At 37.3% G+C, this 23,327-nt stretch overlaps 2 protein-coding genes across 4 annotated transcripts in view; one reads left to right on the top strand and one right to left on the bottom strand.

Moving 5' to 3' along the window:
- LOC140947263 (gem-associated protein 5-like) overlaps window positions 1–2,885 on the top strand; it is a 31,254-nt gene extending 28,369 nt beyond the window's left edge. Inside the window, exons 26-27 of the mRNA XM_073396316.1 lie at window positions 1–788; window positions 1,647–2,885. The exon at window positions 1–788 is cut by the window's left edge and continues 595 nt beyond it. Of these exons, the coding sequence (XP_073252417.1) occupies window positions 1–788; window positions 1,647–1,847 (989 nt within the window). The 3' untranslated portion in view covers window positions 1,848–2,885. The remainder of the gene's footprint in view (window positions 789–1,646) is intronic.
- Window positions 2,886–3,040: 155 nt separating this feature from the next.
- Window positions 3,041–23,048, bottom strand: LOC140947261 (octopamine receptor beta-2R-like). Of its 3 annotated transcripts, none has more exons than XM_073396313.1 (3): window positions 22,944–23,048; window positions 10,162–10,264; window positions 3,041–5,154 (listed from the first exon to the last, which is right to left on the bottom strand). In XM_073396313.1, exon 3 carries the CDS (start codon window positions 4,555–4,557, stop codon window positions 3,481–3,483), a length of 1,077 nt encoding a protein of 358 aa, XP_073252414.1. In that variant the 5' UTR covers window positions 4,558–5,154; window positions 10,162–10,264; window positions 22,944–23,048; the 3' UTR covers window positions 3,041–3,480. The 3 variants fall into 3 exon arrangements, with proteins under 3 accessions (XP_073252414.1, XP_073252415.1, XP_073252416.1); XM_073396314.1 differs by lacking the exon at window positions 22,944–23,048 and adding an exon at window positions 15,756–15,960; XM_073396315.1 differs by lacking the exon at window positions 22,944–23,048 and adding an exon at window positions 11,308–11,328.
- Between the last annotated feature and the right edge of the window lie 279 nt (window positions 23,049–23,327).

Below are 23,327 nucleotides of genomic sequence, written 5' to 3'. Positions count from 1 at the left end.
AAGGCGTCTGCGAAGATGATTTATCATCTGAATCTACTTCGGACAAGGACAGAAAAGGGGAAATTTCTCTTGTCGAAATCGCTTGTGAAGATGGTGTAAACGGAGACGCAATGCCAAAGGTGGGTGCATGCCTAACTGCTCTTGATGTAGAGAGGAAAAGCTTGCATTCTAAGGAACATATTTCTTCATTAGAAACCATCGTGAAGCAAGATTTCGCATCAACCTTGAGGAATGCAAAAGTTGTGTTGCTTTCAGATCACTACGCGAAACTGAATAATCAAAGAGCGCTTCTTGTGGAGATCAGAAAGGTAATGTTGCTGCGGAGATCACGGCAGTTTCTACAGTCGGGGTCAATTAGCAGCCAGTTGAACCAGAGGAAGAAAAATGATAAGAAGCCGAAGACTCAACCGGCCAAGCCGATTGGTTTTTCTGCGAGTAGCAGTGACGTAGGCTCAATGAGAAAACTTGCTAACTCTGGAGAAACTGTAGAGAGTGTTCAGACTGGGAGTAAAACGAATGACATCGTTAATGAGCTATCAGAGTCAGCGGGTGCAACTTTAGAAGTCGAGGGAAGCTCCAGTAGAAAAGATTATAACAGTTCTATTGAAACCCTGGATGGGCCACGCGGCTCGGTAACAGAGAGAAAAGATGACGGTTTTGACGATTTAAAGACTATGGATGGAAAAGTCCCAATCGACCTGAGATACGTAGCGAGCGATGCCAGCCTGCAATTCCTGGCTGTTGAAGAGGAAAAAATCCTAAAGGAGCTCGAACAATTTGACTTGAAGGTGTGTAAACATAGAACATAAGATGAAAGAGTCCTATTTCAATAAGATAAAGATACTTTTTTAGTAGAAACGGAGATAATAGAGACCTTTCGGTACAAAACTGATGAAGAGTACGAGTGACCTTACCAAACCAAGAGCGCGGCGACGGCAACGGCATATCAACTTAGGCCTCGTTGTAAGACGTTGAGTTGATCTTCAAATCTGTGTGTAAGGTGTTCAGTTTTGTTTTTTAAGACCAAATTTAGGCGATAAAACTGTTTCCTTTCGTCTTTTGCAACGGATTGCAGGGATGGACACGGATGGATTGAAACTTAACAAATTGGACTTACTATTTCAGTGCTGTGCCTACAAAAATCACCAAAAAGACTTTATTATGGCAAGTGCTGCTTAACGAAATTTGTTTGATATCTCTTTCACAACTCCACAGTACCATTGCCTGTGCATGAGTAAAGGCACTAAGTCATGACTTCAGCACAGAATTGACCTAAAACAGCAACATCCTTGTGAGATAACCCCTTTTACCTCCTCTGGGTTCAGTGGTTGGAGCGCTCTACCGGTATTCTGCCAGTGTGTTCCAGGCGTTCAGATGAAAGAGTGCGGGCGAAAAGTTGACGAGGGAAAAGGGAACCAGGGGAGACTCCATTCGGTTTTTCCCTCGTTTTCCCGGCGTACGATTTAACTCGCTCCCCACCATCTGAACGTGGCGCTTTACTATCTGAACTCCTGGAACGGGCTAGTATTCTGGGTAATAGTGAATTCAAATAATGTTTGAGACTCTGAGTTTTTTTCTTTTTCCCATGCCCGTGCCTTTCGTAGATAACAACATTCGATTTCTTCGTTGTTATTTTTTTTTTCCAGGATCTTCCATTTCCCTCGCCTATGGAATCGGCTCTGACAATAGCAAGCCTAGCCACCTGTTCACACGGTCTCCCTGTAACAGTGAGACAACTCTGGGAACTGGGCACTAGTGCTTTGCAGTGGGCCCAGACCTATGCCAAGACCTCAACAGATTTAAAAGGAGTCCGTAGACTAACTAGGACATACAATAAGGTAGTCTAGCAACGCCTTGTAACAAAATGGCGATGTCTTGTTCAATTTAGAACACTGATCTACAGGAAGATGTTTAAATTAAAATAAGTAAAATCAAATGCGAAATACTACTCCTTGCCCCTTTGTTGGACTATTTTAACTGGATATGCTCGATTACTAAGTGTCTCAAATGTGGCGTCCGTTAGTGTTGATCACGGCCGTTTTGGTCACTCATTATATTCTTAAGTAAGTGGCGACAAATGTCCGAAATATCACGCACGTACCATTTAGCCACATATCTAAAAAATTTCGGGAGAAAGGTTAACGTTAAGGTTATATTTTAGAAATTTCAACTACAGTTTTGAGAACCACGATTTGAGATAATCCCTTTTTTGCGGTTAGAATATGGAATACAAAGGGATAATGTCCCTGCGACCATCTTTTTTAAAACATTGAGTTGTACTTAAAGTGGCTGGGTAATCTTAAGTGAAACCTCTTCGAAGTTCGCCCTAGCCTTTGGTGTCAGGAAAGCCGCGCAATCATTCATTTTTTGTCTCATCTGCTGCAAGTTGTTCTAGTTTTGCCGATGTTAATGCGAGAGTGAAAAACGTAGTTGGTAACTGCATCTTCTTGTAGGGTCCTAAAGGGAGTCACACAATTCTTTATACCTCGCAATTTCTCTCGAGTACTGTTCCTTATTTTAATTTGCATATGTTAATAGTCGCTTCTGAGATTTCACTTAGTTTCTGCTAGTCCTCTCCATCCTTAGTACACGACGTTGACAAAGACTTAAAGTGCATAATAGGTAGGCTAAGTAGTTGGTACGTGTTGTGAAGCACGTTCACTTTACAATTTTTCAAAAAAGTCAACCTTGATTGTGGTGACCAGCATTAAACGAAAGAGTACTATTATTGTTATCATGATTAATTTATGTATGTTTATCTTATCTATCATGTGCCCCGTGGGCAGAGAGGTTTCGACAAATGGTCCGTCCATTAATGTCACGCATTTGTACAGTAGAAAAACGCAGTTAAAATTACCGGAAATTGAGGAATAGTCAACTGATCATTGCGCTAAATTTTGCTTTTCATATGAATGTGTTTTAATTTAAAAGGGGGCGGACAAAGGGAGCATAAAAGTTGGCGTGGAAGTTTTATACTAAAAAGAGGCATACAAGACAAAAAATTCGAATTATGGATAAAGATTTTAATTTATTTTTGACTATTTTGTTCGCTTCTTGAGCAAGCGTAGTCTATAGCTACACCCCTTCTATCACTGCAATTTCAATGAATATCCGATAATAGATAGAAATAAAGATATCACATTTATAGCTGGGCCATCAATAAAGCCACCTATTCTATAATGATTAGCTGTATCTTCTCCATCTTATTTGAAGATAACCTTCCCAAAGTGGAAGTTATCGTCTTACTTTCTCCAACCTCCGGTATGGTACAATTCAAATATCTTTCAAGAGTAAGCTGATTTTTAATCAGAAATAATTTGGTAATTAGTTTCTTTCATTTGTTCGTCTTATTAAATTTCTTCTTTTCTTTGAATCTTAATTCAAATTTAAAGACGACTGTATGTTTTTTCATGGTTAGAGATATCCACGTGCGTTTGAAAGCGTAATTCTGCGTTTGTTTTAGTACGCCGTTGCTCCGTGTTATGAAACAGAACTCAGTTCCCGTTGGCTGTACCTCCTGTTAGTTCTCTTGGTACACATGACTATATCCTTAAAACTCTGCCGGAATTTCTTATTCATTACTCCATAAATTATGGGATTACACCCACTATTCAACATGGCCAGCCATGTGGTAGTAGCAAAGTACTCGTCCGGCCAAGAGTTTCTGCATTTTTCAAAAAGTAAACAGGTCATTCCAATAAAGTGAGGTGCCCAACAAAACATAAATGTACCCATAACGATGAGAAGCGTCTTCGCCGCCCTTGTTTCTCTCCTAAACTTCTCCTTAGCTTCTCTTTCTTTCGCTTTTTCCTTTGCCGTCGGTGGATCTTCAACCGCTTGTGTGCCTTTCTCGTTACCGAAAGCCACCGGGACGGCCACCATCGTTTGTAACGTCTGTTCTTTTAGTTCGCCCACCCGCGGTGATATCTTTTTACTCTGTTTCCTCGCCGCACGAAGTATATGAAAGTAGCAGTAGGTCATGACCATCAGCGGGGCGAAGAAGCTGAAAGCGAAGATGAACATGGTGTAGGGGATGTTTTCTCCCCAGTTTGCCGTGCAAATTGATTCGTTGTAGATGTAGGTGTAGCTGGACCAGCCGAAGATGGGGAGAAAAGCGCAAGTGATGGCATGCATCCAGACGTAGGTTATCATACCCAAAGCGATTCGCGAGGTCATGATGAGTGGGTACTGGAGTGGCTTGATAATTGCAACGTATCTGTCAATTGATACAGCTGCTAGCGACAGCATGGACGCAATGCAGAATATCGAGTTCAACATCCCGTTGATCTTACACCAAATATCTCCAAACACCCAGTGGTAGGTTATAGAAGATGCCATAGTGAATGGCATTCCAAGGAGTGCAAGCAAGAAATCTGCCACCGCAAGATTAGCGATAAACACGCTGGTGATACTGCGAAGACTGTGGTTTCTGTAGATGGCAAGAAGGATCAGTGTGTTTCCTAAAAGAGATGAAAGCATGATGACTAGCAAGAAAGATGCCTGTATGGCAATCGCCACCTGAGAACGCTTGTCTTCTGCGTATACTTCTGACACCATGTCCGCTGTATAATCGCTCGATTTCTCTTGCTCTCGATCAGATGGCGCGAAAATCCGTCCTTTGACTGCCAAATTTGAAAGAAAACGTGAGTCAGTGTTTGTAAACGTATATTATTCTTGCCACTGCATTTTTACGTACTAGACTGTGGTTACCAAAGTCACCTCGAGAAAAAGTACTGAAATAAAGACTCCCACGATGCCGGTGTGTTGCTTTGATTTCTTGTCCGTCTACGTGCTTTTCTGTATTCCAAGCGCCCTAAACCGTCAGTGTACTTATTTTCCGACGATTCCAGGGTGTCGTTTTTCATAAAATATTCACCACAGTGTTCCGTGATAGGCCGTCTCTATGACTACAACTTGTATATTTTGAAGTTTTCCGTTTATAATGTACTTCTCCTTGTTACCAAAACATGGAAAGCCTCGCTAAAACCACCTCGGAGGCAAAAGCCTTGTTTACAACATCCCCATCATCTGGAATATTGAAGATGCATTTCTCATCGGATACAATCTACCCACTATTTTACCTGAAGTGATGTCGTTGTTTACGCTAATCTGCGAAATCCAAACGAAGGGACCACCTGCCTTGTTTTAAGTAATCTGAAACAAATAAAAGTAAAGTGGAACTATCTAAACGACTAGAGATGTCAACATTACGTTAATTTTTACGTTTGTCAGTGTGGGTAGAGGGAAAAAAAAAACAGGGAAAAAATTAATGTTTGACATATTTTGTTATCAATCAGTGTCCTCACCAATTTTCATTTGGACCATATCTAAATTTTCTGCGATTGCATTTGTATGACAAACGGATATTAATTTTGCTTGTGGTTTTGTTTAAAGAAAGAGTGCATTTTCCACTCAAAAATCTTATTTCAGATTTTTCACTGAAAAGGAAGACTTAAGACGAACGGCTCTGATTCGTTGGTTGAAAAAAAGGAAATCAAACTGTCGTTTGGGTTGCGATCTGTTTTAAACACTAAAAGAAAAAAAACGAAACGAAACAAAATCGTCAATATTTAATTTCTTATCCCGTCATCATCGCTTTTGTCGAAAAGCTCTTTAGAAACAATATCAAAATAAGCTTGATTTTTATACTTCTATCTCTTTATTCCCTGTACCTATTTTGAGAAGTAGTAGTATTTTGTAGTACAAAACTCGAGTAACACATTTTATCCCGTAGCTTGCTGAAAAACTTTCAACGCAGACAAATTAAAGGGTAGAAAAAACTAAGAGGGAATTATTTTTGGTTTCTGAACAACATTTACACTATATATTTACTGTTGTGTCGCATTGCAAATTTGTGTGCTTCTAACAAATTGAATTGAGCTGAATTCTTCACAATACGGGAACGATTGCTAGTGCGTCTGGTTCTGCATGCTGGCATATATCCATATCATGTTTCACAGTAAGCTATTTTCTTTCACGTTTGAAATTGTACATGTATTCAGGATTAAATTAAAACTTAAGTTTTCCCATATCTCCACCAGATTCAGTAAACTAGGCATGTATACTAATGATATTCCAGTTTCTGTATCTGTGTATGAAATCCTTTGGTGTGACTCATCTAAACGAGTGCTATTCCGAGGTACTTTATTGTTTTTAACTACGTTTGTACAAAACGAACTTCAAAGTAGTTGTTTTTTTTATTTTAATATTTGTCAATTTTTGAATCAACGTGTTAAACCCTCCACGCGAATGCCATGACGAGCTGTTGCGTATCAGTATGTTTGATAATTCATATATGTATCTTTTTTATCGCGTGGCGCTTTCCCACAAACTTATTTAATCCCACAAAAATAACCACCACAAAACTAATAAGACACGGTGGCTCTTGCACGTGTTATCACAGATAAGTAAGGTTTACATAACATTTCTTTTTTTAAATTTGTTCGCGAGCATTTTTAATAAATCAGCTAACAGTGCCTAGAGTGAAATTGTTATTAACTTCGGACGACACAAAAAACACATCAAACAAAAACGTCAAGGGCATGCATACCGTATAATTAGTAACCGTTGTTGTTTTAAAATTTATAACCCTTACACTTTCAGAAAATGGCTGGTTAGCCCCGACATGAAAATACACTGATTGTAACCCAAACCTCCATAAGGTCATTTCCAAAAAAATAATGATGTATTACAACAAACTGTACTTCCATACTATCATGATCAGCAACTGTGCTGTTCCGTCTATGATTATTGTAAACCTGCTGAGGAATCTTTGTTTATATAACATTGTAGAAAATATTTGAGCCTTAAAAAGCTACTCTGTGTTAGTGAAGAGATCCTTGCGTTATGAAGGGATCAGTCCTATGTTTAAAAATGAATTTAAAGCGAATGTCGGATATATAACAAGGCTAGGTTTTTCAATATCACGAAACAATTTGTAAGCAATTCCCCAGAGAAGACTGAGATGAATTAATTGAAATTCAATATTCACTAAATGTTTTGTTTTGTTTTATTTTATTTTTTTCCCTTTTCTCTTCTCTTGTCCCTAATTACGTCGAAAGGTTTCTTTGCTTCGTTTTTGTTAAAAAAAAAAGTTTGAATTTTTTCCTCATAACCAAGGACGTCTGTTACCCCCTATTGACAGGAGACACGATCGGTAACTACTGACAATTACGCCATATTGAATTTGATAAACACGAAGTATCTTTATGCGAATCGTGTTGATATCGGATTGTCTCTTTAACAATTTAACTTTAAAGCACTCAATAAGTATAATTTGTCTGGTGCGAGATTTTGCAGTAAAAGTAGAGGACTATTTTAAAAGGCTTGGGAGTCACGAACCTCGATTTTGAATTTGCCATGAAATTATCAGCAGGCATTGAGAGGTCTAAAAAGACAAGCGTATGTAAAATTTATAAAGTACAACACTGAGTCAGTTCCCAAATGTCCTTTCTTTTAGGCAGCAAAATCTTTCCAGGAATCTATGTTAATTTCCTCTGAGCCCAACAGATATCGAAAAAACGTATGGTCTCTGGGCTTAAGATTATCAATGTAACAATGTTTTAAAGGACCATTCCAATTATTTTCAACTTGTTTATTCAAATTACGCCCAGTTAAGATACAGGAGTTTCATTCCTAATTAGGTTCCTGCGAAGTGTTCTTTGTGATAAATTTCATTTTTCTGTCCAATTTTTTTTTTATTTGCTTAGTTTTGTTACACATTTCAATGATTTTTTTGTACGTTTCGGTACGTTTGAATTCATAACAAAACTGCCGAATACAAAATAACAAGGCAACGGTCACGGTTTACAATCCCTGTTAATCAGTCATCTCTGTTTATTTGTTGTTTTGAAAATATTTTTGCAATTGCGCATGTTAAGCGAAGACTAGAAGTTTAGCTTTGTTTCATCTGGACGTAAAATTGTGCTCCAAAAAAATGTCTCCGAAAAATTGTGGAGGTGTACTAGTTGCTATACACTGAACATATTTATAGCTATAATCGATAACCAGTATAAACTTAAAGAGCTCAGAAGGAAAAAATCAAGAAAAATATAGAACAAATAAACAAACAAGCACTGAAACAAACAAATCTCGGAAAGGCTTTTCTAAAGATTCGAGGATGTAGTTGGGTAAGCCATTATACAGTTTCAAACCTGATGACGAAAATTTTCAAATTCTAGAGACAAAACTCAAAAATAATCATTGGTAATAACAAAATCACTTGCCTGTGTTTCGCATAACTAGCAAAAATCCATAGAATATATTGGATGAAATTTATAGCGTAAGAGATGCCGGTCGCTTTTTTTAAGATGACGGATGCACTAATAATGTAAGAGTATTTTGGTGCGAAAAAGCAATTTCGACCTGGTGGTAGGTCTGACATCATGCTGTGAGGATGTTTCATGTAGGATATATTTCGTTTGAAAAATATTTAATAGGCACTGAACGTGATCAAACTTTTCAAACCTTAGGTAGGATTTTGCAACGGATAGGAACCATTGTTGAACAGAAAACAGTTCTTTTGTTACTTGTTTTTTGGGTTTAATTTCTAAAGGCAGCTCTTACAATGATTTTAATCAACCACAGGCTACTTGGAAGAAATGACTGACTCAACCGGGACCAAATTTATTAAACATTGACGGAGACTGATTTGTTGTTAAGTGTTCGCTATAGAAAATGAAAATAAAGGCTGTATTAACAGAGCTGTGGGATGCCAATTCACCAATACATAATCTGTCTTGGCACTGGCGCCGAGAAGTGTATGTTAATCAGTCGAAACGTTGATCCAATAACTTTATATTACGTATTATCTGAAAAGAAGTTAATTGACTCCATGTTTACTTTTAGCTTAGCGTTCGTTATAATTTTTCTCCATTTTGATACAGATTATTGGAAAATGTTCTAGCCTTGTACTCGACCCTCGATGCGCATGCGTCTTAAATAGAGCTGCATTTATTTAAGCTCCTATCTCTGTACTGTTTTTTTTTTTCTTTTTTAAGTGAATATTCCTTACGCTTAACCCGTTTTCCATAGCCGCTAAGGAGAGATAAGTACTCCCCTATAAACGGGGTGCTTAATCCATGATTTTTCAATCCCTAGTTTTACATCTCGACATAGTTAATAAAGTGGAATGGTCATGAAACCCGTTAGACACCTTTGTTAGATTTTTTTGTTAGATTTTTTGAACCTGACCGTGCACAACGTTCAATAGCATTCCCATAATTTTGATCTTACTGACCAATAGAAACATCGCATTAATTTATTCAGTCACACAAAAGGATTGTGCACGGTCAGGGAGCTTCCAGCGTAAACTACAGCACCGTTGATAACAACTTTGATGTTTGCCGGCTTTCATAACCAGTCTCCTCTACTATGATCTTGAAGGACAAGCACAGATTGTGTGGAGCAATGTTTCTTAAATACTTTAAGTTACAAAATGTCTAATCATCCTTAAAGTTGTATGAATTTTGAAAAGTAGATCGCTTGAACTTTTAATTTTATTTTAGATATTAAATATCTGTCATAGCCAGAAGCAAAAAATAACATTCCGTATCTTTGTTTTCATTTTGTAGCGATCTGCAAAGAAATTATCAACTGACTAAAATTTTAATTCACACATTACAACGAGAATGAATAAACACCTTTTAATTAAAAATATGCAAATTACAAAGCGAATTAGATAAAACTGACAAGATCCTGATCACATAAGTTTGAAAGTAACCCTTGCAGAGGTGAAGTCTTTTTTCCTATGTGGTGAAATATTGCATGTTATTTGTTTGCCTATTCCTTCTCAAAGAACGCATATTTTGACCCGCAGTTTTTCTTTAAAGATAGTCATACTGACAGGATCCAACACAAAATATTATCCATACATCAAGAAAACTGTTTAACGGTATGTACAAGTCATACTAATATGAAGTTGAAGATGTTACGATGTATTTATGCTTGAGAAGATTTAAATAAGACGTACATCTGTAACACACATGGTCTTTACTACAAGCTAAGCCACGCCAGACTAGTATTTTCATAAACATTAATAAAAGAAATCCATTCATTGCAAAATACTTTATATTGAAAATATCGCATTCAATCTGGTGTATTCTGGGCTGCACTTTATTGCTTTATCATTTATTTATTGATATCATCACTGTATTTCTTTACCTGTTAACGTAGAAGTTAACTACTGCCCTCTGTTGCCAAACAATAAGTGCGGTTGATGTCGTTCTAAGATGGCCATCACAACAAGTCGTCACCAGTCATAAAACTAAAAACAAAAAGTGCAATTATACCAGGTGAGGGTTATATGACACAGCTTCTACCTGCTATGCAAACAAGAAGTTGCATATAATTCCAACGCAGGTAATATTTGCTACCCTTTTATACTATAGTGATCATGTAACAAGCTTGTTTTCATTGCCAAATGGTCTTCGAGTTTTACTCCTTTTTTAAAAAAAAAAAGTTAAAAAACTGTATATTCGTACAGAAACCTTTAGCTCCTCGCGTTGGGCAAGTTCCATTGTTTAAAAATAGTCAATATCGTATTTGTTGAAATTTATGAAAAGGCGACATCACGAAAAAAAAACAGCTAAGTTCATTTTAGCATTGATAATTATTTTACTGCGGCGGACGTTTGTCTATCCATAAAGTCCAATATATAAATATACATTACGGACCACACATTTGTGTCATATAAACAGATTAAAATGCACTGATGAAACAGCGGTAGCTTTTATTTATTTTAGTAGTCAGATTTTACCCCCACGGAATGAAGGCCTAGAATTATGAACAGTATCTCAAGAATTCTGACTTTTTGGATTAAATCCCTTAGTACAAAGTTAAGGAATATCCAACCACTAAATGTTAAACTGATAGCAAGGTGATCACTGCATATTCGCAACGGGTACAAGATAAAGCACGATTCCCTTTAATAAATTTTATAAAGAGAAACCGATCAATCTTCAGAGGAAGCTTACCGATGAATCGCTGCACTACATACATTTTTTTGTTTAAATAGAATTACACCAAACGATTGCCCAGGGTTCTAGAGATCTGTTCTCGGAATACCTAGGATGAAATAAGTCGTACTCACGGTTTGACAAAGATCAGGAATTAGGTAAGAAAAAAAAAACCACCTGGCACCCAGGATACCAAAGGATAAGTAGATCGGGGTGGGGTTTACCCATCAAATGTTTATACGGGGAGGCTCCGCCCCGAGGTCCAACCCCGTACCCTTTTATATACCATTCTTCACGAAAAAGGTACCCCTTTCGCATACCTTCTATTGACAAATGGTACCTTTTCACATACCTTGTCTAGAACTTTGCTTCCCTTTTAAAAGCTGTGAATGCACTGTATTTAAATAGAAATCAGTCACAAAAATAGAGCTTTTCCTCGACTTTTTAAAGCCACAAAAGTCATCTGTTAGTCCTTTTGGGCCCTTTTATAGACCCAAATGACAGATTTCCCTACCCTTTGATATGTAGCAACTAGTGAAATCCCTACCCTTTGATATACCTGAAGCCTGAAAAAGGTACCCCGTTCGGGCGGAACCTCCCGTATAGGCCATCGTAGAGAGTACCCCCTCCCGGAAAGTAAATAAATTCTTAGTCGTTTCGATTGTCGGAAATGTCGTGCTATGTTACCCTGTAGTTATTGAGCCAAAGGTTGCGTTCCAGTTTTCATTTTTTTTTTTTTGCTTTTGAATTTTGTTAAACGGAAGGTCAATTTGCCCACAGTTGGATAAGACAAAGTTGGAGAAGAAAAAAATTGGGGCTTCTGTAGAAAGTATAAATATAAAAATAAAAGGATCACACACCAATTACAAACATCATTGCACTTCCATTTTCTACGTCAACGAAACTTTAACTCTCCCATTTCCACATCTCCCATAATGCACCTTATTTTTCGCTTTCCCCCATTATAAATTTCCTGTTTTAAAAGGAAAAGTCGAACTCGGAAAGTTTTACATTCTTGAAGTGAGTTTTGCAAATGAAGATTCTTTTTGCACATAAAAGTTGACATTTCTAGCTTTCTGTCAACCCAAGACTGCAGACATATGAATCATTACGTGATAGTCCTTCGTCACATATGCCGGACGGCCTTAGACGAGGGCTCGTTTTAGCGGGAAAGCGAGGCCCCTGCGGGGGACTTCTTCTCAGCACTTGAGAAGACCACAATTCTCAGAGTTGCTGGAAAGCAAAGAAAAAGTTTAACGTTGGAAGGTTCCGGAGTGCTTTAAAACTTACCCACAGGCTTAAGAGATTATTTTTTTCGAACAACAAAAGGAAGATCTCGCCATCAATGTACCTGACATAAAATTGACAGTTAATCTTATAATCCTCTAAAAATGGTAGTATCCCGAAGACAAGTTAACATTACTTTTTAGTGATCGTTAAAGTTTCGTGAAGGACACCACTTTCAATGTGAAACCATATCGAAAGCCTGCATTCCTTGAGGAACGATGATACTAAAACCTTAAAGAGAAAGACGCTGTGCAACTAGTTAAGGACGGTGCCCACTAATGGGAAGTATTTTTTCCCAGATAATGACTATGTGAGACAAGTAGATCATATCAGGGGCTATTGAAATCCAAAAAGAAAACTGGGGGTAACCACGCATTTTTCAGAGATAACTGCGCCTCAATATGGAGGAAAACGCTGAATAGGCGTTTTTTTAAAAAATGATAAAAAGTTATTTTTTCCCAAAATTTCAGAGTGTACACGTGAACTGGCACAAATGCAACGATAATTGTAACAAGGTTTCAAAATAGGCAACAAATGATAACATAACAACTACTCTTTATACGTCTTTTTTTGAAATATCAGCACAACTGGGAAGTTATCAGCAGTTACCCCTCTCCACGCGTTTGCCTCAAAAATAGTGTAAACGACATTTTCCCCGGACCAAAAATTGATCGTTTGCTGAGTAGGCTTATTACTTTCATTTGGTAAGATAAAAAGTAGGGGTTACCTCGCGTTTTTAGAAGTTAAATTGGTTGGTTTCGACCTTAACTTAATCGCTTTGGGGGTTATTTACAATTTTCCCCATCCCCACCCCGGTCAGTTTCACTATTGCTTCCCTCAACGCGAAGTACTCTGGGATATCTACAATGGCTGACAGTCAGAGAAAACAACAACACACGGAGGAGAGCAAAAACAGAAAGTGAAGCAGGACGTTTCATAGACTCTAAGGAAAACAAATTATACTATTTCATTCAACTGGAGCTTCTCCGTCTCAAACATTTAACAAAAATGTTTGGAGAAGAGCAATCTCCAAGGTATTAGAGATTACTTGCAGCGCACATAGAGTAGTATCGCGAGCTCCGGATCCACGGCTGGTGCTCTAAACAAACTACTGTACTGTAGTGGAAAATAGTCGACAGGGACTCTAAGACAGGTACTCCTTCAATCGTTTGCTTACCTGTACATCTCCTCAAGATTTTTTGACTGTAGATGCAATATGGATTGTAAACCTTCTATCGCTTTTTTTATCATTTTACCGGGTACCTCGATCGAAAATGTTATTAAACTTGCACACATTCAATGAGCTTATATCTGCGCTTTGCGCTATCTCTTTCGGGCTTTGCCACAAGTGTCATATGACATAAATGATTTGCATAGACTCAAGTTCCATACATGAGCTCTCTTTTAAAAAAGCTGAATAGTGTGAAAGTAGTTGTACCGAATGCGTTTATGTACCCTGATCATATATGCACTGGGCTATAATGATCATTTTATATATTTCGTTTTGATTTTTTTTACTGTAGCATTCTGTGTCATGATCATTCACTATTTTTCGTTTCTAAATGTTAATTTTAGACTTAACAGTGTCTGTTAAACCTAAGAAAGTCTTAGAATGGAAATACTTCAGTTTATTTTACCTTCCATGTTTAGTTTGTAAACAGCGAAATGGCAGCTATGTCTAAATGTCCAGATTACGTGTGGCGTGAAATTGAACCTTAAGAAATACTATCTACACGACAAGCTGCCAATGTGTCAATAATTTCAAGGCTTAGTAATGCCAAAATGCTTAAATAACAATGCTAATAGTAAAAAGCATGACTTTTTATCCTTTTTTCCACGATGAAAGCGTTTCCTTTGCGGTCCGCAACTATTTGTGAAGCTGTGATCTCATGAATTCAAACAATCTTGTGATAGTTTTTTTCTTGTTTGTTCAACAAATAAAAGCCTCGGACTCTCAATAAAAGGGGCATCTGTATGTACTCGAACACTTTAAGTCTATCTTCTGGTGAACAATTACATAAAATCCTACAAAATTAAAGAAATATTCGGGAAAGTGTTTGTAGCCGATTAGTCGATAAAACGCGATGGACGCGAGTGAAAGGTAAGCTTGCAGTTTCTCGATTAAGCGGAAGACTTAGAGCTATTTTCCTTCTGATTTACTGATCCTTGCCTATTAAGGGATTTGTTAATACCCAAGCCCTAAGCGTAACATCTTGAAGCAATAACTTTTGATGTTTTAGAATTGACTTTTGTTTGACTATAAAAATGTTTGGTCAGATCAATCTTACGTAGAAATAGCAACATGCACATACTTTTTCGGTTTCCAAAGAACTGACAAGGTAGATAGAAATTATTTTTCATCTGTTGAAAAACGACGCATCTTTTCCACAAGAAATAACTCGAACCTTCCAGACTTACAGGAGACAAAATCAGTCCGCGTGTCCTGCGTGTTGCGCATTTCTTTCGCGTCCGCGCGACTACCTTGGTATGCGCAGAAAATGTGCGCAGTAACAATAGTGGGCACCGTCCTTAAGTGGTTGCTATTTTTTGGCCCGACATTTAAGGCGACATTGAAGAGGTTTAGGCAAATGAGTCCAATGAATGAAAATTCATATACAAGCGAATGTTATCTAACCGACACCTTTGCTATCAATAATGTTGATTCAACTGTGAAATGTCACATTTTGTAGCTAAGTGAAGAAGACCGAAGAACATTTAAAAATTCTGTTTTCCTCATGTCTGTTCATCCTCAAATATTTAATATTTATCTTGCTTCTTATCACATCCCGTCAAAATGTTTGCTTAAAATGGCTTTTTAATAATTTTGCTTTAAAATCACAACTAGTTGCTGCTCATAATTGTGCACAGAATGTGACGAAATCGTCTCCTTGCAGTCAAAATATATAAGCTTCGTCACGTTTCCAGTGATTTTTACTTTTTTAAAAAGCTGAATAAATCATATAGTTAAACTTAAATTGAATGCCAGGTGCTTATGAAGTTTGACCTCATTATCCAAGATATTACGGATTCCTCTTAGTGCGTAGGTGATCTAGCGACGGGAGTGATGTAAAAAACTGTAATCTTAGACAGATAACGGAAGTTGTCACCGAAAGCCGTCGAAATCTGAAATTTTGTAGTGAAAAGTAAGCTGTAGAAGCGCTTTTTCTCTTATTTAATTTATTCTTTACACAGTCGGTAATTTCCATGGCCCTAATAAGAAGCCAAGCTAATGAACATGTTATGTCAGATAAAAAATAATTTGCTAGAAGGCCGTAACGAAAAGAACCATACCGCGGTGTAAGCATTGTATACCGTTCACCGACCGTCGGTGATTATCCAAATATCTGTTTAAAAAATCGTCAAGTGCTTATGTCTCAAATTGAACTGCTGAAATGATTGTGTTTTGAAAGTATTTTAACAGAATGTTTGCAGCCTAAATATCGCAATTTTGCCGGATAGCTGATGGTACACGAAAATAAAAACCCCACGAAAAAAATAAGCAGATAATATTACCTTGTAATGCAGACTAAAAACTCTCCCTTTTAACATCGTTCGTGAAGTTTAAATAATGAATTAGATTTTCCAGCAATGTTAAGGGTTGAGCCTGAAGCTGTTATTGAAAGGCGAAAAATTCAGCCAATCACAGGTCGCCATTGAATAGTTACTTTCGACAAAGGTCAAGAGCGAAGCATTGCAACGGAAATACGAATGAAAATGAAATAGGGCTGGCACTAAGTCTTTTTAGCTTATGACACTCGAGCTCGTGCATGACGTTAATTGGCGTTTCTGCAGAGTTTCTGTACAGTACTGAAGCAAGTGAAAGGATTTCCTTTAGATTTCATTCTGTAACTCGACCTTAAATATGAGTTAACTGCAAGATTTGTCTTTTTGACCACTTAAATAAGTAAAAAAAGTTAGAGCTTTAATTTTTCTAATAACATGCTGTTAAGCGAAATTTGGTGGTCCTGCATTGATATACTGACCAATATTCCGTTTTTCAATTTTGTTTTTTGTCGGTGTTTTTCTACCTGATTATAAATATTATATTTATTAGAAGCAAAGCAAAGCCTTGCTTCAAATAATTTTTAAAAACATGCAAGCTACCCGCTATCTATACTCGAATTTATTGTCGGCGGGCAAGCTTTCCGTTTAAACTTGGGCTTGGTCTCGGGTGAAATGACAAAATTCTGTCAAAATTCAAATACTACGTTGGTATTGCTTCAGATTTCGCTTTGACGGATATTGCATTCCTGGGTTGGTATAATAATTGCAATGGACATTTAAGGCGTTGATATCATCGGATAATAGTTAGTTTTAAGGTTTATATTTTCCTACTGTGCAGAGCACTTTTTCGTAGCTCACACAGAAAATTGCTCTCTATAAAACATGAGATAATGAAATAGCATCAGAAACGCCAGAATAAGATCATTTTCTTCGAGTCGGTATTCCAAAGAAATTAACTTCATTAGTCTTGCAATTGTTAATGCCGTCTCTTTTACAATAACTCATCGCCATGAAGCTGTATTCAATGTAATTTATTATGTTGCTCACAAACAAAGTTATGACTCGACATAAATCTTTTATAAGGGTAAATACATCTAGTATACTATTAGCAAGATATTATTATCAAACTATATTAATTAAAAATATCATCTCTGAATATCGTAAGAGCTTAGCAGTATAAGTAATCTTTGAAAATTTGACACCCGATATACCGAACAGTTTAAGAGAAATTCTACTTTAAAAACTCGAAAATTCACAAAGGATGTATGACTGGCTCATGAACTTTTTTAGCCACCGAGCAATTTCACAAATGTGAAGGCTATATTTTTCTTTGATATTGCTTTTCAAGGGCAAACAGGTGCAAAAATTGCCCAAATTAACCACATCTTTTAACTTTTAAATTCAGTTTGTAAATTTCCATCGAGCCTTCGAAAACAGCCGTTTCTCGTGGCTTGCTCTTCGCCGCTGGGGACGTTTCCTCCTCGCGAAACGTCTCCAGCGGCGAGGAGCAAGGGGAAACGGCTGTTTTCGCAGGCTAAATAAAGTTTGCTTTGGGCATTGGGTAATAGACCTCTCTAGCTTGTATGTTTACTTTTCCCAATATAAGTCATGTGATAATACTCATAATTTATGAAAAGACAAAAAGGCTAATTTTCCAGCAACTTTCATTATGAAAACGAGGCATACACGCTAAAGACGTCTATTGCCATTGAACGATTGCCAAACAACCTTCATTAAATTGGGTATAAAGAGCCTGTGAGCCTAGTAAGTCGTATGCTAATGAGTTAGAATGTCAACAGTGCAGGACGTCAGCAAAGAATTCCCCTGTCGCCTTCTGATGCCAGCCACCGAGGCCTAAACCGCGAATGCAATACATTCATTGGCGGTTGAGTTTGTTCTCTGCCTTCATATGGCAAAAAGCAAAATCAAGAAATAATGCTTTTCGTCATGTTTCGCGGAGAGTGTTTGCTTTGGGAACGATACGTTCGGTGGGTGACGCTACTTTACTGAAAAATTATGTTAATTGGCGAGTTGTTTATTTGTCACAAACCCTTTGGAAGTCTTTCGAGACAGACACCCGATTATCATACTTTGTTATAAAATCAACTAAGCAAATAACTGAGTTATTTTAATTAGTTCATTTAGATTACCTTTTTAACTCGTTTGGTTTTATAATTCCAGTAGGAAGTAGGAAATTTTCTATTATCTAGATTTCAACGACTGTCTATTTAACAAAATAAAAAAATTTTTAACAATGAAGCGTTCCGACCTATATTCCATCTTCGACAACATTTTTCATCTTTTGTTAAAGGATAGAAGAAACAGAGGCAAAGCTTGTGATTGCCACCTAGATTAACCAGGCAGTGAGATTTTATTTATCTTGCAGGCTATACGATTGACCTAGTAAATTTTGCCAGGATCTTTCTATTTTTATCTGTAGAACGAAAGAAGAGCTATTAGACGAAACACTTGCGTAGTATCACTAACTTAATTCAAATGTTTTTCTTTTTTTTCCTTTGTTTTATACTACATGTTCTATACAAAAAAAAATTCTCCCTAAAGCCAACTGTTCAGCTCAGGCCTAGATCTATTCAACTTGTTGAACTGTTTTGCCGTCACCGGTTAAAACTGAGTTTTAAATTGAACCATTAAGTTAAAATGCATTTTTTTAAAAAAAGAAATAACTACTTTTTAATCAAGTAATCCAGTAGTTCAGTTTTTGTAAATCCTGGTTTTATATGCGACTCCGCAAATTTACGATCTTTGGGAAGTCTGCACCTGTTAAAAACTTTATCAGTTTCTTCTTTTTATCCTTTGTTGAATTTATTTATTAACATCGCAAGTCTGTGATAGGCTTTATTTCAAAGCGAAGACTGTGTAAAAGACATCGCATGTAAAGTGAAGTTAAAAAAAGCAAAGATAAGCCATAAATAATGTACAGGCTTAAACCAGGAATTATTGCTGTCAGGCTTTCGCTATATTTGCGCCATTAACTTAATTTGACCCATAAATGTCGTACAGGACGCGTAATTCAATATATTTGCATAACTACCATTAACCTAAGATATCCTCCCCAGATTTTAAAATAACCCTCAAAAAAAGTATTTTGGCAACAAGCACATTGAGGATACCATATTTGAATTTTACACGAATAATCTCAACAAACGTCTCACATAACAATGAAAGGCTTGCACAGCGGCCTTAAATGAGTTTAGAACGCCGCTAAAACCTTGAATTCAAAGGATAATACACTGTGTATACCTTTTTTATCATAACCATGGTAGCTGTAGAAATATGACAGATTACCATGTTTTTTACTGGATTTACTTACTTTCTTTCCAAGATCGATTGACATCTTGGTTAAAAATACCTCATAAATCTTCATGGTTTCTTCATTAGTCCGTATTTGTACCAAGACTTGTTTACTGGTATTAATAGCAGTAACAAGAATTATTCCTACAATTACATATTCCTTGATATGAGGAGAACGCCATATGACGAAACCATGGTGACTTTAAAGAAAATTACAACGTTTAAAAAAATCTAACTTTACCTTGAAGGATAGACAGTTACCCTCTGTTGGTGATGTTTGAATAGCCAGAAATATGGCGGGGGTCGGATATTATAAACCCGAGTTTAGAATAAAATGTTGTCAAGTACAGGCGCCTGCTTATTTCACCTGTATAGACACCGACAGGCTCCTAAAACTTCATTTGACTGTAAATTAGGCGAAATAAATAGGATAAATGCTAATGCATAAACAAGTTATTCACCTCTTTGATTACTTGGTGCCACACATGAAATGCGGTTGGCTTTTATGTGATTGTTAAGGTGTCAGATACCATTAAAAATTCATTACATTTCACTACTTCAGCCACATTATTAAAGCTCCAGACAGTTTTAAACATCTACTGTCAATAAGCTGCAATCGTCATTCGAGAACATTTCAAACAAATGGCCACGGCGTTGTAAATATCGTTCAGTTTTTAAAAACGTGCGTTGATTATTTTCTCGAATTGTCCTATGCGTCAAACTTTTTTTATCACCAAATCATTAGGACCCTCCGGGACAAATGTCCTTAAGTTCCCTTTCATTTGGGAGATTGAAATGAGCATTCCGACTACTAGAATTTATTACCTGCAGATTAAATATTTTTGTATTTTCCAACTGTCTTTAGTCTTACAGCCACGTGGCATTTAAGCGCATTCAGAATAGCACACTTCATATTCTGTGCACTAACTTCAGCTGCATTACTTCGTTAGACAATTCTTGAATATGAATACGCTGCGTCAAGCTGTTCTCATTTACGGCCTTCGTTTAATGCCCCAAAGTTCATTTATTTCCAAATCTATGATTTCCAGCTGTGAATCTGTCGTTTGTTAGTAAAAATACCACTAAGGCGTTCATAATTTTTAAAACAAAATAATTATGTTAACGGTAGTAGATACATAGCAGAAACTGCTAGTCGTAAAGAGTATCTTCTTTCATGAACTTCATCTTTTGAAACCTTGTCGATGCAATATATATTAGTTTTTGCTAACACTGTGTGGTCATAGAGCCAGCGAAACGGCGGAAAAACTTTGAATAACAACGTTGACTCTCTGGTTCGTGAAATGATGAATATTAAAACCTCATATATTTGACCGGCGGGAAATAAAAGCAGAGAAAATCATCACAGTTAAATATGAAACTTACGCAGTTGCGGAATGAAAGCCAGCTCCCAGTTGGCTTGCTACAATCTTGGACAAAACTGTTGAGAAAATGTCACATTCCCAGAGCATTTTTCTTAACATGGTAGCTATACCGATTCCTCCCTGTCCCCTCCCCTTGGAAGAAATGTTGTTGCGTGTTCTAAAGCAACCCTGATCCTTGGATGTTTGTAGGAAACAACTTTGACCTGGGGGAAGGGGGATTTGGTACCGCAAATCAGTTGTTGTGGAAATAGTTTTGTTGCGTACGATACTGTGCATGAAGAGGTAAAAATTCTCAAGTAGTTTTGTCCTGGATTTTAGCTCAATTGGTTAGAGTGCTGCACCGGTATCCCAGCGCGAGGTAAGGGTTCGAATCCCGGCAAGCCTGACTTTTTTTCTATCAGGCCTTCTTCTCGCAACTGACGGCTAAAGTTGCGATTTTAACTACGATTATATATCTTCTTTCAGTTATTTCTCTTGATTATCAGGTTACCGCTTGTACCGCGTCAGGGATTGCTTCTATCTTGTTTCTTGTAGGGGACACCGGCAAGTTACAAAGTCTTTAGCAGCCATAAACCATTAGAGGATTTCATAAGGACAGTAAATTTAGCTGTCAAAAATTGCGCAACTTTTAGTCTTTATCCTTTGGGCCAAGTTGTTCGAACGCCGGTCAGCGGTAACCCGGGATTAAATTTTAACCCGGGTTTCTTTTTCCTTTTATCAAAAGCACTCGCTTGGATAATTTTCTCTATTCTTTTTAGAGTATCCAATCATCAAATTGTAGGCAAAGAGAATTAAACTGAATTTGCTTTGTAAGCTCTCATATCTGAGTTCAGTCAAATTTTGCACTATCCCTGGGTCACCTTAAGCAAGCTTTGAACAACCAGGCCCAGCTGGTTTCCTTATTATTATTAGGCTGGCACAGCCCAGTTATACTGAAATTGGGCTCGGTTTTTCCTTCTGGCACAAATCGCACTCTGGCGTGTTCAGCGCGTGCGCAAAGTATAAGTGTATGTGTAGAATGCGTAGAATAGATCAGCGGAGTTCAGCAGAGTACATTTCGAGGAGCTCAAAGCGACTGAAAGCTATTAGCAATCTATCTTCGGTGGAAGCATACGAATACAAACATACGAATGTAAACGCTGTTGATGGTTAGCCCACAGTCTGAAAGTTGGCAAGAGTACATTTTGGACGCGGCGGTTCATGAACTATACTATGCGAGAGACCCATTTACAAGCGAACTCTTCCGAGAGAGACTTTATCAGAAAAACTTGTAAAGTAAGTGAGCTACCTACTGAGTTAGAAGCGCTAAAAGAATCACCCGAATTAACTGTTAAACGCAAACTGTTCTTTACAGTATTCCAATCGCCAGCTTTTGGATAACAATATCCTTGCTTTTAATTTTTGTATTGATTTCATTGATTTTATCTTTCTTTATTTTCATCATCATTTATGCAATTATAATCGCGTTTTTAGAGATCAATCATCTTATGTTGTATGTAGATGTTTATATAGAGGCCGTTGTTATTTCAATTTTAATTAGATCATTAGACAAAACAAATCAATTGACCGGAAATGTTTACGTAAGGATAAAGGTGAAGAATCTCGCTATGCGGAGTATGTTTTCTTGCTAGGAAAGATAAACAGAGTGATCGTGAGCCTACTTTTGTAGTCCTTTTGGGCCTTTTTACAGACCGAAATGACGCATTTCCCTACCCTAGCTAGCTAGGGAAATCGCTAGCCTTTTTTATACCTGAAGCATAAAAAAGGAGCCTCCCCATATAGGCTATTGTGTGGACTTTCACCTGGGATAAAAAGCGCCATAAGTGACCTCCGGAATTTAAAAACACACTTATCTACTAGACATATTAAATTCTGCAAGCAGAATACATGTACTACTAGTCATAATTGTCACTAAATCTGCTGCCGACCTATTAAAACCGAATTAAGACTCCATGTGGTTGTCCATGTATCTGCCATGAACCTTGAAATGCAGTTTTCGTATTAGAGTTTCTGAGTGTAATTCTTTTGTTTTCTTCTGTGTTTTCTCAATTATTATCACTTTGTTTCCTGGGTTAATGATAATCCTCATACATGTCATGCTTAGGATGGACAATTGTTTTTTATACATCTCATAATGAGTTCCACCAACAATGCAAACGTAATAGAACGTGTGTTAAACAACAAAACCATCTTTAATTATTTATTTGTAACTAACAATATAAATGTCCTATAACTAATGTGTCGAAAGACTGCTTTGGCTTCGAGTGTGACATTCTTGAAAGCAACTGATATAAATAATTTCGCAATAAACTAACCCTACAAAAACATGGACCACTATTCCTGATGTGGTTTGAATCGAGTCTGTCGATCCACGTTGCTGATTTGTGTCTGACAAATCAATTTCTTTAATACCAAACAATTCCAGTACTGCTGAATAGCTTTTCAATTAAAAGAAATCGGAAAATTGATGTGTTACAAGATACTCGATGATAAAAATACTCACCTTATAGCTTGGAAAGAAATCCTGACACAATTCGGCGAATGCGACTCGTTGCCAAACCCAGTTTGCGCGGCTGCTGAGCCAGGCGCACATGCTGAAAATTAACCGGGACTACCGTGCGCGCCTAGTTTCATCAAATCGCATACTAACAGTACGACGATAATATACTTTTTCTTTAAGCGGGGGAAATTAGGAGTGCCTCCTCGGGTTCCGGCCCGCAACAATGCTGATCGTACTACGGGAAAATTAACTTTGCAAGACATCAACACGACACCAAAAGAACTCAAAACAGAGTGGGATGTAGCCATAGACAGCTATTTCTCCCTTTTTGGGGCTCGTCAGTATGGCGTAACAACCAGAGAAAACTCTGACGAAAAATATCCTTGC

The sequence above is a fragment of the Porites lutea genome, chromosome 9 (genome assembly GCF_958299795.1).
Source record: "Porites lutea chromosome 9, jaPorLute2.1, whole genome shotgun sequence".
Lineage (NCBI taxonomy): Eukaryota > Metazoa > Cnidaria > Anthozoa > Scleractinia > Poritidae > Porites > Porites lutea.
Note: the sequence above shows the minus strand (reverse complement) of the source record. Positions and strands in the feature narration are given on the sequence as shown.